At 40.1% G+C, this 15,013-nt stretch overlaps 1 protein-coding gene across 1 annotated transcript; it reads left to right on the top strand.

Annotated features, from left to right (window-relative positions):
* Positions 1 to 3,353: 3,353 nt before the first annotated feature.
* On the top strand, positions 3,354 to 5,621 carry LOC143775023 (uncharacterized). Its single transcript, XM_077262839.1, has 3 exons — positions 3,354 to 3,835; positions 3,929 to 4,088; positions 4,200 to 5,621. The coding sequence occupies exons 1-3, from the start codon at positions 3,721 to 3,723 to the stop codon at positions 5,182 to 5,184; spliced, it is 1,260 nt and encodes a 419-aa protein (XP_077118954.1). The 5' UTR covers positions 3,354 to 3,720; the 3' UTR covers positions 5,185 to 5,621.
* Positions 5,622 to 15,013: the final 9,392 nt, after the last annotated feature.

Here is a 15,013-nt window from a genome sequence, read left to right as displayed (position 1 = left end):
GTGTGGTGAAGTTAGAGACACCTGATTAATGGATCAAGTGCATCTTGTCACAAATCCTACTCTATTCACTACACCGCCGTCCCACCCAAGCTTTGCCTATTTTGGTAAGCTGTCTGAAACTGGCATGAAAACGCCAAAAATCGCAAAATTTGTATGCAACTTTTTCAAAGTGTTTTATACCAGAAATAGAGACAAGACTAGTACATTTTCCCCGTTGTCTTTTTTAGATCTTTATAGTCAAAGTTTCATTTTGATGATAAATTCTCTGTAAGTAAATTCTGGCTTTCTGTTCTCACTAGAGGGAGCTCAGTGCACAAATGGGTTTAGCTGTACGTCCGCGCTGGTGTGACCACAGGAGCTGAGCTCCGTTCACACTAAGGCTACTTTCACACTAGCGTTAACTGCATTACGTTTCAAAACGTCTTTTTTCAGAAAAAACGCATCCAGCAAAACTTTTTGCTGGATGCGTTTTTTTCCCATAGACTTGTATTGGCGACGTATGGCGACGGATTGGCATACGTCGTGTACGTTTTACGACGGATGCGTCGAAATTTGGCGACACGTCGTCTCAAAAAAACGTAGATTGTAACGTTTTTTGTCTCCGCCTAAAAAACGTGTCGCGATGCATCCTGCGGCATACGTCGTTGGCTGCAATGGAAGCCTATGAGCGACGGATGCGTCGGGACACGTCGTACGACGCAATACAGCGCTGCAATACGTTTTTTTTACACTGAGCATGCTCAGAAGCTGGATTTTGTTGCCAATTGGCCAGACACCCCCAAATCTATATAAACCTGGCCTGGGCCTTCAACCCCACATATGCCTGCAAGACCCAGAGAGGAGAAGACTGCCAGCAAGACCCCAGCCACAAGACCCCAGCCTGACACAGGAGCCAGCCACAGGAAGGAGCCAGCCACAGGACTCCAGCCATAAGACCTCAGCCACAAGACCACAGCCTGACACAGGAGCCAGCCACAGGAAGGAGCCAGCCACGGGACTCCAGCCACAAGACTCCAGCCACCATAGAGCCAGTGTGAGTATTGCAATTTTTGTGTGCATCTGTGTGCCTGTGCATTTGTGTGTGTATATGAGGTACTGACTACTGAAAGAGCTTAAAACCTGAAGAGAACCTGAGGCCTGCCATCGTCCTGCACCAGCCAGTGCCATGCTAGAGTCCAGATGCAGCCTGATTCCAGCCACTGTGAAGACCTGCTGCTTCAGCCAAAGGATTGTCAGCCTTTTGTATGTGTGTGTGTGTGTATGCGTCTTCTGATTGGGTTCACCTTTCTGCCTTTGTTGTACATATGTGTATTTGCCTAAAGCTATGTGCGTGCATGTGTGTATTTTTGTACGGCTGTGTGCTTTTGTATCATGTGCCTGCACCATATTATGCCTTTGCCAATTTTATGCCTGTTCATGTGGGAGGGTATGTGTCCATGTGCAGGATTGCATCAGGGTGTGGTCAGGATTTTCCATCAGTATTTGTACGCCAAAACTAGGAGTGGGTGATAAAAGCAAAAGTATGCCTTTTTTCGTGTTATACTTTACCTAATTTTTACACTCCTGGTTTTGGCTTACAAATACTGATGGAAAATCCTGACCAAATTCTGATGCGATCCTGAATGTGGACACATACCATGCATGTTTTTTGTGTGCGTCTTGTTGATTGCATGTGCATTTGTCCATGCTGTAATTGGTTATTTGCCTTTTTCTGATGTATTGACTGTATAGTGGTCTGTGCAGCATGTGGTTTTATTTTTTTTTTTTTTTAAATCTGATGTGTTTTTTAAAAAAGTCTAGCGGTCTGCAGCTTGTGGTTTGAATGTGTGTGGGTTTTTTCTATTTAATAAAAGTGTTGATTTTTTTTAAATTACAGTTATAACCATTTGCAGTTGAAGTACTTGTATTTAAAATAAAGAGCATGTCAGCTCCTAATTGTGATTTAAAAAAAAAAAAGAGTGAAAAAAAAAATTATAATAAAATGTTTATTAAAAAAATGTCCGTAGTATTATTTCATAAAGGTAAATTTAAAACTGGTGTATGTACCAATGGTTACACATGCAATACAGGGTTGGTTGAGGGCTAATTTTTTTAATAAAGGTTAACCTGTAATTTTTTTTTTTTATTTTTTTTTTGGGGGGGGGGGGGGGGGAGGTTATTTTTTTCACATAAAATGTGTCAAATATATTTTTTCTTGGTGTTAAAATTAAAAAAATTTATTTTATGGGACATGGAAATGAATGGTATAACGTGCCACTTTTTGGGGGGGTTTTGGTGTTCACCTGTATGAACATTTCTGACATCATTTTAGTAGGGTGTTTATCATTGAGCATTACCTAGTTCAGGGGGTGGTCTAACTATAGATCCATTATACATATTAACAGATAAACCAGGACCGCTGCCCACCAGGACACAGCCGCTGCCCACCAGGACACAGCTAAAGTGCTAGAAGTAAGTTTTGAAGACCCCAAATCTGCTACTTCAATGTGTAGAGCAGATTGCAAGTGTCTTTTTAACTTACAGATACACCAGGACCACAGCCGCAGCAAGCCGCCTCTAGTCCCAACCAGGACCACAGTCGCAGCAAGCCGCCTCTAGTCCCAACCAACCAGGACCACAGCCACCAATCTTTTCAAGTAAGTTTTGAAGACCCCAAATCTGCTACTTCAATGTGTAGAGCAGATTGCAAGTGTCTTTTTAACTTACAGATACACCAGGACCACAGCCGCAGCAAGCCGCCTCTAGTCCCAACCAGGACCACAGTCGCAGCAAGCCGCCTCTAGTCCCAACCAACCAGGACCACAGCCACCAATCTTTTCAAGTAAGTTTTGAAGACCCCAAATCTGCTACTTCAATGTGTAGAGCAGATTGCAAGTGTCTTTTTAACTTACAGATACACCAGGACCACAGCCGCAGCAAGCCGCCTCTAGTCCCAACCAGGACCACAGTCGCAGCAAGCCGCCTCTAGTCCCAACCAACCAGGACCACAGCCACCAATCTTTTCAAGTAAGTTTTGAAGACCCCAAATCTGCTACTTCAATGTGTAGAGCAGATTGCAAGTGTCTTTTTAACTTACAGATACACCAGGGCCGCAGCAAGCTTGAGCAACAATGTCCTCTTCTGACAGCCCTCCTCCACAGCAACAGCGTGTATCGGTAAGTTAACACAAAACTTTTTTTTTTTTTTTAAATTACATTTTTATGGATAACTACATGCATAAATTATGTTTCAACAGGAAGCTGAATCAGATGAGGAGCTGTCAGAAGGGGGCGAGACGGGTGGAGAGATGCTAGTGGAGGAGGAACCAAGTGTAAGTAGTGGGGAAACAGTTTTTTCGCACATCACACTGCACCATACACAAAACAGATTTTCATACATAACTAAACACAGAAAATATATGCCTACATTACTGAGAATTTGTTTCCTTTATTTCAGGCTGCTGCTGCTGCTGCTCCTGCTGCTGCCGCTGAAGGTTCTCCCAGACAATCCCAGAGTCGGCGGACTCGTCGCCGCGGTCGGCTATCAGTGAGTTTTTTTTTTTTGGGGAGGGGTATTCTATTGGTACTTTAGTGTTTCAGTGTACTAATTTGTTTGTTTTCCTTTTTTTTTTTTTTGGCACAGGCTTCACAGCGTGCTCCCGCAGAAGAGGATGATGATGATGACGACATTGATATCGAGAATCTCATCGAGGAGGTTCGCGAGCGGGAGCCGCTGTGGAACATGGCTGACCGCAGGCATGCTGATACCGGTGTCACCCGTCGGCTCTGGGACGAAGTGTGTCGCAACCTGTTTCCAAGGCGGGAGAGCCTTCATCCTCAGCAGCAGAGCAAACTAGGTAAGTATTCACTTTCCAGTGATGTTTTGAGCTGACTGTAATGTATTGCATTTACCAATTTTTGGTTTTTTCTTTTGATTCTTGTCTTCACAGTTGGAAAGATTAGGAAGCGGTGGCGGTCACTGAGGGATCGCTTTAAGAGGGAATTCAATGATGAGATGAAGGCCCCGAGTGGCTCTGCAGGAAGGAAGAGGAGCAAATATAAATATGGCCAGGCCCTCTCCTTCCTGAGGCGAACCATGCTAAGCAGAGTGTAAGTATTCTACAGCCCACTAATAACCATGTTAACCTGTCTACTTAGTTTGCTTTCAGTCAGGGCTTTTTCATTCCAATGTATTAATTTCATTTGTTTTTTCTTTCACAGCACCTTCTCCAGCCACCGGGCGCCTGCATCTTCCTCTGCGCCCTCTGGAGCGATCCCTCCTGAGTCCGCCACTGAGGGCCACGTCGGTAGGCCCCACACCTCTGTCCCCTCCTCTGACCCCTCCTCTGACCCCTCTGTCCCCTCCACTTCATCCGTCCCAAGCAGTGGAGCATTATTGCAGCCTTCATTGCTCGCATCTGATGCTGAACAGATAGCGTTTCCTTTACCCCACCCCTCTGATCCTGCCACCTCGACACCACCATTAGGTTCGTGGCGGCAGCGACAGAGGGGTCAGGAAAAGAGCTATGCTCCTGAGTTCTTGCACCTGAATGCATCCTTCCAAGGCTCTTTCAAAATTTTGGGAGAGCAAGTGACTGCTGGTTTCAACATGGTGCAGTCACGCATCAGTGAAACAAGCCGTGAAACCAGCAGTCGCTTGGATAGGCTGCATTCAGCTGTAAGTCCCGATCCGGCCAATATTTTTTTTAACTCCATGCTCAGGACCATGGAGAAACTATCTTTTGAGCAACAGATGCGGGTAATGAATACCTGCCATAATGCTCTACTGCAGGCCGTTAACGAGTCTACCCACACACCTCGCCACACCTCCACTCCAATTCCACACCATACCCCCCATTACCAAACCCAGCCCCAATACCCACACCAGCACCATTACCAAACCCAGCCCCAATCCCCACACCAGCACCATTACCAAACCCAGTCCCACTACCCTACCCAGTCACAATACCCAACCCAGTCCCCACAACAATCCCGGCCCCCAGACCAAATTACTTCCCCAATGTTTTCTTTACCCAGCTTTTCTCTTCCCCCTACCCCAACACCACCCCCCTCTGGTCAGCCTCTTGGTTTACCCCCCCCTTCCACTGCACCCCAAACAAGTAGGGTTTCCCCACCTATCGACGTGGTCCAACCTTCCTGCCCCTCCTCCTCTCATATCTCCACCCAACAGTTTCAAGATTTGTAAATACGATGTTTAGGTTTTTTTTGCAAAATCTTCCAAAAACAAATTTGATATTAAAAAAAAATATTTTTTGTTGGCAAAAAAAAAAAAAAAAAAAGAGTTAAAATAAAATTCTGAATATAAAATTCTACTCTGTGTGTGTGTCTGGATTTATTAAGGTAATATAATAAAAAAGGTTTTAATAAAAACAAACACCGAACATTTTAAAGGTATAACAAAACGGTTTTACTAGCAAGAAAACCATGCTTTTTGGCCCTTTTTTTTTTTTTGGGCAGAAACACATTTTTTACATAAACAAAACACATGGGAAACTGGTTACACAATCATGTCTTGCCACGGGATCCGCCCGACAGGTGAGACAAAATAATCGGCAAACTGGTCCCTCATCCTTGTAACTGAACTTGTAGAGCGAACTGAGCTGCTGCGGTAGTCCCACAAGGTGGTCTCCAATTCTTCGTCATCCAAGGAAACGGGCTCCTTTGAAAGGACAAAGTTGTGGAGCACCACACAGGCTTTAACAACCTCGTCTACAGTTGTTGTTTTCAACTTGATAGCCGTCAGCAGAACCCGCCACTTCGCCGTCAATATGCCAAAGGAACACTCCACGACTCTTCGTGCTCTAGTAAGCCGGTAATTAAAGACCCGCTTGGTATGGTTTAAGTTCCGGCTACTGTACGGTTTCAGTAGGTGCGGCGACAGTTGAAAGGCTTCATCACCTACAAAAACATATTCCAGGGCTGGGTCATTGGTTCCTGGCAGTGGTCTGGCTGGCGGTAAATCGTAGCTCTCTCCATAAAGGCAACGACCCATCGGAGAGTTTTTAAGAACTTGTGAATCGTTGGACCGTCCATATGCTCCTATGTCCACGGCAAGGAACCTGCAGTTGGCATCTGCAATAGCCATAAGGACGATGGAGAAATACTTCTTATAATTATAATACTCCGATCCTGTTCCTGCCGGTTTCGCAATCCTTATGTTTCCCGTCAACTGCACCCACACAATTAGGGAAATTGCAAATTTGCTGAAACTCTTCAGCACTTCGCAACCAGATTTCCATGGATGGTTGGGGGATATACTCTGGTTGCAAAGTGGTCCAAACAGCCCGACATGTGTCCTTCACTATTCCAGAGATAGTTGAAATGCCCAGCCTGAACTGATAATGGAGCGAAGTCATAGATTCACCCGTAGCTAGGAAACTTTAAAAAAAAAAAAAAAAAAAAAACATGTTAGAAAAAATTGCACAGACCAACAAGTTTTAATATGGCACTGTTAATTTTTTTTTAAGGACGGGACACCCAATAAAACCAGCATGAAACCGGTGTAAAAAAACAGTGGAATGTCCGCCAAGAAAACCCAAATTACATGCTGCAGAAAATAGTGCGCAATATGTCAGCGCAGTATTGTCTGCAGCATGTAATATAACATTCAAAATGACCAATGACAGAAAAAAAACAGTTGCATGTCATCAAACCCAAAAAAAACAAACAAAAAAAAAAAAAAAAATGCAGAAAATGCAACGCAATATTTCAGCGCAGTATTTTCTGCAGTCTGTTATCTAACATTCAATATCAGCAATGACATTTAAATAAAGCAGTGGACTGTCCGCAAAGAAAACCAAAATTACATGCTGCAGAAAATAGTGCGCATTATGCCAGCGCAGTATTGTCTGCAGCATGTAATATAACATTCAAAATGACCAATGACAGAAAAAAAACAGTTGCATGTCATCAAACCCAAAAACCAAAAAAAAAAAAAAAAAAACTGCAGAAAATGCAACGCAATATTTCAGCGCAGTATTTTCTGCAGTCTGTTAACATTCAATATCAGCAATGACATTTAAATAAAGCAGTGGAATGTCCGCCAAGAAAACCAAAACTACATGCTGCAGAAAATAGTGCGCAATATGCCAGCGCAGTATTTTCTGCAGCATGTAATATAACATTCAATATCAGCAATGAAATAAAAAAAAGAGGCTTACCGCAGGGTCACCATCAGCCGCTCCGCCGGTGTGATGGCAAGCCTCATCCTTGTATCCTGTCTTCGGATGACATCCTCCAGTTTTGCAAGCAAAAAATCGAAATGTTCAATCCTCATCCGCACGTAGTTGTGGAATTTGTGTGGATTGTGCCGCAACTCCAGGTACAGAGTGGACTGGACACCCCGGGTCATCCGTAGTTGATTAATCGGATGAATCCACAGTCGCCTCCGTCTCCGTTGCTGCAGAAGCATCCTACGCCTTTCCGCTGCCGCCTCCTTCTCCCGCACTATGATATCCAGGCGATTTGTCTCAAAGATAACGTCGGTAACCAAACTAGCAATCCTCCCAAGAACACCTTCCATCGCTGCCACAAAACTAAAACCCACAAAGATGGGCTGTAAATACAGTACTATATAGTTTTTCAAATTTTCCAGTAGCCAATCAAATTTTGGGAGCCTCCCCTTTTAAAAACGGATCCGTCGGAAAAACGGATGCAACGGATGGTAAAACGTATGCAACGTATATAACGCATCCAGTATTTTCGACGGAAACGTTTAGCGGATTTGCGACGGATCCGTCGAAATGCTGGATGCGTGGCATACGTTTGTCACCGTTTTTCACTTTTTTGACGCATCCGTTTTTTCGGCAAAAAAACGGATTTGCGACGTAATGCAGTTAACGCTAGTGTGAAACTAGCCTAACACACCAGATACTGGCTATATCAAATAGCAGTGATCACTGGGGTCCTGGGTTCAAATCCCACCAAGGACAACATCTGCGAGGAGTTTGTATGTTCTCCCCGTGTTTGCGTGGGTTTCCTCCCACATTCCAAAGACATACTGATAGGGAATTTAGATTGTGGACAGTGCCGATAATGTCTGCAAAATGCTGTGGAATGAATGGCGCTATATAAATGAGCAAAATAAATAAATAAACAAAATCTGTCTTTAACAGCTGCGGCCATAGCTGATAGGTTGCTGAAGACTCCCATCACCGCCATCTTTGGTACTCCTCTGAAGTTCAGCTAAATTCTGAGCATCAAAGGAGTCTGCGCTTTTCATTATATACTGCAATACTGGTAGTATAGTGTAGGCAATTTAGGGGACTAAAAAAATAATTCAAAAAGTAAAAAAAAAAATCTTAATCTTATTAAAATTTAAATCATGGCATTTTTCCTCCACAAAAAAAACAAGTGCGTAAAAGTCTGATCTCTCAAAATACAATAATAATTAACCCAATTGGTAAACACTGAGAAAAAAATTAAAACAGCAGAATTGCGGGAAGGGGGAGGGGTTCGGTCACCACACCCTTTTTAAAACATACAATGAGGGCATGTGCACACGTCAGGATTTCTTGAAGAAATTTTCCTGACAAAATCCGGACATTTCTGCCAGAAATCCGCATGCGGGTTTTTTGCGTTTTTTGCGCGTTTTTTACGCGTTTTTGTGCGGGTTTTTTTTTGCGATTTTATGCAGATTTTTTGCTTTTTTTTCCTGACACTCCAATTTCATGGGAAATCCGAAAAAAATCTGCAAAAATAATGAAAATGTTGCTTCTTTTTCCGGAATGCGTTTTTTTTTTGCGGGAAAAAAGCGCAACATTTGCACAAAAAATGCGGAATGCATTCTAAATGATAGGATGCATAATGTATGCGTTTTTTATGCAGAATTATAGCGTTTTTATTGGGGAAATCCGCAAAAAAAAAAACGCAAAAAATCCTGACCCCAAAATGGTATCAATTAAATTGTTAGTTTGCTACACAAAGAAAAAACGAGACCTCACACAAGCTCTGTTGATGGAAAAGTAAAAATGTTACAGCTCTCAGAAAATGGTGACACAAAGCAATTTTTTTGTTTTTATCTTTGCAAACTACTGATTTTATTTTCATCGCTTAAATTAAAAATTAAATATGCAAGTTTGGTATGGCCAAGTCATTTTTTTCCCTTTAGTCAGTAAATGACACAATAAAATAAATGATGTCATTCAAAAGTACAACTTGTCCCGCAAAAAAAAAAACATATAACAAAAATAAAAAATAAAAGGTTATGGTTTTTTGGGGAAAAAACCAGAAGATAAAAAAATGGAAAATTGCCGGTACCTAAAGGGGTTAATAGAGAATTTTAAATAAACTTAGAATACATTAAGTTCCCTATGGGGGTGATTGCAGACAGAATTTTATCACTTGTTTTGACATCATTGCAGGGGATTTGTTCATCTGTATCAGCGTACATGGAAAGGTGACCTGCAGGTCCTCCTGTTATTGCACAGCCATTGTACGTGATGTTATGGTTGGGCTCCATGTGATGATACTCGGTCCCCTCTCAGCGTCGTGTGAGCGTCGAGAGAGTCAGCAAACACAGGTTACCTCCTGACCCTAGAAAGTCAATATTCTCCTTGTTAAGCCTTTTGTAAGGAGGATTGGAAATATGTATATTTGTTTGTACACTTTCAGTGTGAAAGTCAATTTATCTCGGCTCGTGACCGTGAATTTGACCGGCCCCATTGAGTTCCCACTCGTTTATGGGATTGTGCAATATTACTGTTAATGTAAAGAATGAACAATTGCCTTTTCCTCTAAGTGTCACCATTATGGTATAACATATCCATCACGGTGGTTTATGAGCCCTGTACATCTACGTGACACTGAGTCAATAAAAGAATTGTGCTGAACCTCTTCAGCGTCCATTCAGGGAGATGACAATCTGTGGAGGGTCCAACGTTTCTAGTAATGGGGCGGAAGGTCAGCGCAGGTCAACACGACAGGATTTATTAGGGAGCGGCATCAATAGCACTTACCTAATATAATGGGATTGACGTTTGGAGAGGGGTAGATTGTCCTATTGCTGCACTCATTTTTTGCGTGCTTGTCCCGCAGCGATCTTTCCCATGCAGCCTTTACAGGGAAAATGAGACATTAAGGCTACGTTCCCACAATGAGTTTTTGGAGTGTTTTTGTTGCTTTGTATTTCTTTTTTTCAAAAATGCAGCATCTTACAGTTCCAGCAGAGTGGATGGGATTTATAGAGAACCCATGACCGCTGTACTTCTTTTTATCTCCCATCCAGCAGAGTGGATGGGATTTATAGAGAACCCATGACCGCTGTACTTCTTTTTATCTCAGTGTAATCTGACCTGCGGTGCGGGTTTCATGTCTGCAACATGTCCATCTCTCTTGGGGCTAAAAAACAGTTTCGCAATTGGGTTTCACTAAAAATGATGCACAGTTTGGAGTCTACAGCCAGCTTGTATCTCTGAACATTCAACTTTGATGTGGTCTGTGGTCGTAAATCAGGTGAGAGGAGTTCAGAAAAAGACAGATAAAAGAGATGCAAACTCTGAATCAGGCCGCCATGGAGAGCTGAATAACGGATTCTCAGGCAACTCATTTTTCAGCTAGCAATAGACACTACAACACAGAGGCTATAGAAGGGGAGGAGTGTAAATTTGTAATGAAATCTAATTGCAAATTTTTTTTCCCCCCAATTAAAGGCATATTATGTAAGAAACAATATTACCTCCGAAAGGTGGAAAACCCTTTATAGGATGCCATTTGAAATCAGTATGTCAAGTCCTCCAGGGGAAGAGAGATACTCTTCATAGGTCATCTCCACAAACCTGGGACATTTGTTGGTCTAAGACATGAGTTACCAGCAGACGTTTTTGGCAATGGGTTACTCCTCTCTCCCCATTCGGAAAACGTGTGTTCTCAGCTGGGGGAGTTCATTAGGAATAGTCAGTGGCCGGAAAGTTACTGAATGTGTCTGATCAGCTTTGGAAATCATTATTACAGAGTTCATATTTGTTTTTGTCTTTCCTGCTGTGAAACGGGGGTTTGTTTGGAGAAGTAGTTCATAATTTGATGGCATAGTACAAAAATTTAATATAAAATAAAGCACTGGGTTCAACTCCCACCAAGGACGACATCTGCAAGGAGTCTGCATGTTCTTCCCATATTTGCGGGGGTTTCCTTCCACACTCTAAAGACACACTGATAAGGAATGTAGATTGTGAGTCCCAATGGGGACAGTGATGATGATATATTTAAAATGGTGCTGTATAAAAGAAGAAAATAAATAAGTAAATAACTTCTCAGTTATTTTGTGACCTAAAGTTACTTAGTAATTTAGAAGAAAAATGTATTTATTAAAAATATATTTATTTATCATTTTACAAATTGCATTTTTATAGAAAAATAAATATAGAAATAAAATAATGAAAAAATAAAGATATATATATATATATATATATATATATAAAGCTTTATTTTATTCATTCTTTATTACTTTTATTTCTGTATTTATTTTTCTTTCAGTAATATTGCTTAGTAAGAAATACATAAACGAAGGAGTTGTCTTGTAGAAGGTATATACTTTGTTATATCTCTGTAAGGTTTATTAAGGATTATGACTAATCTGTTTGTCTTTTATATGAATGTCAATGGACATCGAATTGGGTGACTGCAGCAGTATTTTTTTGCTTTGCCACTAAGTTAAGGGTAAAATTTACTTTGGGCAGGGGAGATATTTATAGCAGATAAAAGAAATCAAATGGATGCATATTCTGTTATTTAATCCATTTGGATCTGTTGATTTTTTATCCCAACTTTATATTTTTTTTAAATTTTTTATCCCAACTGATTAAATAGTTAGTTTGCATTTTAAACCTATAAGCGACACATGGGACCCTGCATGGTGTCTCCAAAAGGCACAAATTTCTCCCCTAAAACCAATGCTTCCAGATAAAATGACCTCTTTAATCCGGTGTCTCATAGGATATTTATTTATGTATTTATGTATTTGTTTTTTAATTATTCAATTTAATTGAATATAAAAGTAATATTATATTATTACCTGTTAGGACCTTTTAAGTAAATTTCTCATTAAATACAAAAATATAATACAGAAAAATGTAGGTACATTCTAAAGTAATTTTTATGAACTGAGCAGGAACTTCAATTTTATCTAAGGCGTTTAAAAAAAAATATATATATATATACATATTATATATACTGTATATATATATATATATATATATATATATATATATATATATATAGCAACAATAATGTTTTATATCAGTATTTTATATATATATATATATATATATATATATATATATATATATATATATATATATATATATATATATATATAATTAATGAATACTGATATAAAACATTATTGTTGCTATTGTTATTATTGTCACTGTCACCATAACGGTTATTTTACTTTATTTTTCTGCTTTTTTTGTATTTATGTCCAATATTTTAATCTGTTGTTCTATTTCAATTGTAAACTTTGGACAGCATGGACTCATTGGTCATTAAATTAAAAGAAAATCATAGAAGCATAAAACATTATTATTATTACTGTTATCATAACTATTATTTTATTTTCATTTCCCTGATATTTTTCTATGTTTATGTCTAATATTGTAATATGTGATTCTATTTACTTCTCTCGTCTCATTGTTCATTTGCTTTGATGAATCAGAATTGCACTTGTTTTTTAGCTATCCAAAGGTAAAGTGCTCTAGAATATGTTGGGGGGGACAAAAAATAGTTATTAACCTCCATTTAGTACCCTTACACATAATGTTCAAAATTATTCGTATTTTATGAAAGATGCATTACATATATCACTAATATTAAAAAAAAAAATAAGACTATCAATAACAATGATTATAATAAGTGCAATAAAATAGGATAACAAAATAGATTTGGGAGTAATGAAAATCCTTAAAGTATAAAAAATCAATCTCTACATCAAAAATATTAATTTTATCTAGTTTAAAAATAATAATACAATAACAATAATAACTGCGTGATTTAAAAATCTAGAAATTCTAAAAAAACAAATGCAAAGAAATATATATTTTAAATTAATTTAAAAAGAATGTAATAAGACAATGTTAATTATGCATGTATATATGCATATATGTGTGTTCTGTGTGTATATATATATATGTATACATTTGTATAATTTTTATACTAGATAAGAAAAAGTATATTTTCAATGTAGTTTGACTTTTGCTTTTTTAACTTTGTGTGTATATATGTATATATCTATATCTATCTATATATATATATACACACACACACACAAATCTAAAAGAGCAAAGTCAGGCTCTAAATTAAAAATATTTATGTAAAAAAAAAGAAGTATATATATATATATATATATATATATATATATATATATAGTAAAAAAATCTGCGAAAATGCAGAGGGCAGAAATAAACCTGAACCCCTAGATGATGGAGCACGGGTGAGGCCGGCGGCAGGGTGCCGTCCTATGTGTCCCGCAGTGCAGCCCCCGCAGGGTGACGGTCGGGATGCAGCAGAGCTGAGAGGTGTCGGTGCGGACACGTCCCGGCCTCTGTCCTCTTATCTCCGGCCGCTGATAAGACTCATTAGCGGAGGATAATGTCGCATCTCCCCTTCCTGCTGCTCACAATCCCCGACGAGTGCCTGTCCCTGGTGGCGCCATCTCCCCATCAGCTGCTGCGGGTGTAAGGTTTCCTCTGTTTGGGCTGCGGACACGGCCGGCAATGTGCGCACTGGGAATCCCCCGCCACTGGGACCATCACTCCCATCAGATTCAGTAGAAGTGGATGATGAGAGGAGGGAATATTGTGATTGACTCTGATGATTTATATATAGAGGATATAGCATGTATTTAAGCAGCTAGTGTATGTGTTTGCATAGGACTGCAGCCAAACTTTCTATATTATCTGAGTTTGTAAACTCAGATGACAGATAACCTAATATACAGTATAAGAAAGAGAAAGATGGAGAGATAATAGATGGATAATAGATGGAGGAATGGATAGTTCATTTGCTTCATATATCTACTGTATCAATGTGTACCTTGTTCACATATATCAATAAATCCATAATTCTTATTATCTATAATCTATCTATCTATCATCTATCAATCATCTATCTATTATATATCTATCTATCTATCTATCTATCTATCTATCTATCTATCTATCTATCTATCTTCTATCTATCTATCTATCTTCTATCATCTATCTATCTATTAACTATCTATCTATCTATCTATCTATCTATCTATCTCATCCCTTGGCATCACAGACTTGGCCCTATCCTGGATCTCGTCATACCTAACAGACCGGACATTCAGCGTCTCCCACTCACACACCACCTCCTCACCCCCTATCTGTCGGAGTCAGTCCTAGGGCCCCTGCTCTTCTCCATTTACACTTTTGGCCTGGGACAGCTCATAGAATATCATGGCTTTCAGTATCACCTCTATGCTGATGACACACAGATCTACATCTCTGGACCAGATATCACCTCCCTACTAACCAGAATCCCTCAATGTCTATCCGCTATTTCATCCTTCTTCTCCGCTAGATTTCTGAAACTTAACATGGACAAAACAGAACTCATCATCTTTCCCCCATCTCACGCGACCCCCCCAACGAACCTAACCATTACAGTAAATGGCTGCCCACTCTCCCCAGTCCCACAAGCTCGCTGCCTCGGTGTAATCCTTGACGCTGATCTCTCCTTCAAACCACATATCCAAGCCCTTTCCACTTCCTGCCGACTTCAACTCAAAAATATTTCACGAATCCGTTCATTCCTCAACCAAGAATCTGCAAAAACCCTAGTCCATGCCCTCATCATCTCTCGCCTTGACTACTGCAACCTCCTGCTTTGTGGCCTCCCCTCGAACACTCTCGCACCCCTCCAATCTATTCTAAACTCTGCTGCCCGACTAATCCACCTGTCCCCCCGCTATTCCCCGGCCTCTCCCCTCTGTCAATCCCTTCTCTGGCTCCCCATTACCCAGAGACTCCAGTACAAAACCCTAACCATGACGT

Source organism: Ranitomeya variabilis, chromosome 5, assembly GCF_051348905.1.
Source record: "Ranitomeya variabilis isolate aRanVar5 chromosome 5, aRanVar5.hap1, whole genome shotgun sequence".
Classification (NCBI taxonomy): domain Eukaryota; kingdom Metazoa; phylum Chordata; class Amphibia; order Anura; family Dendrobatidae; genus Ranitomeya; species Ranitomeya variabilis.
The sequence above is the reverse complement of the archived record's forward strand: the minus strand, read 5'-3'. Positions and strand labels throughout refer to the sequence as shown.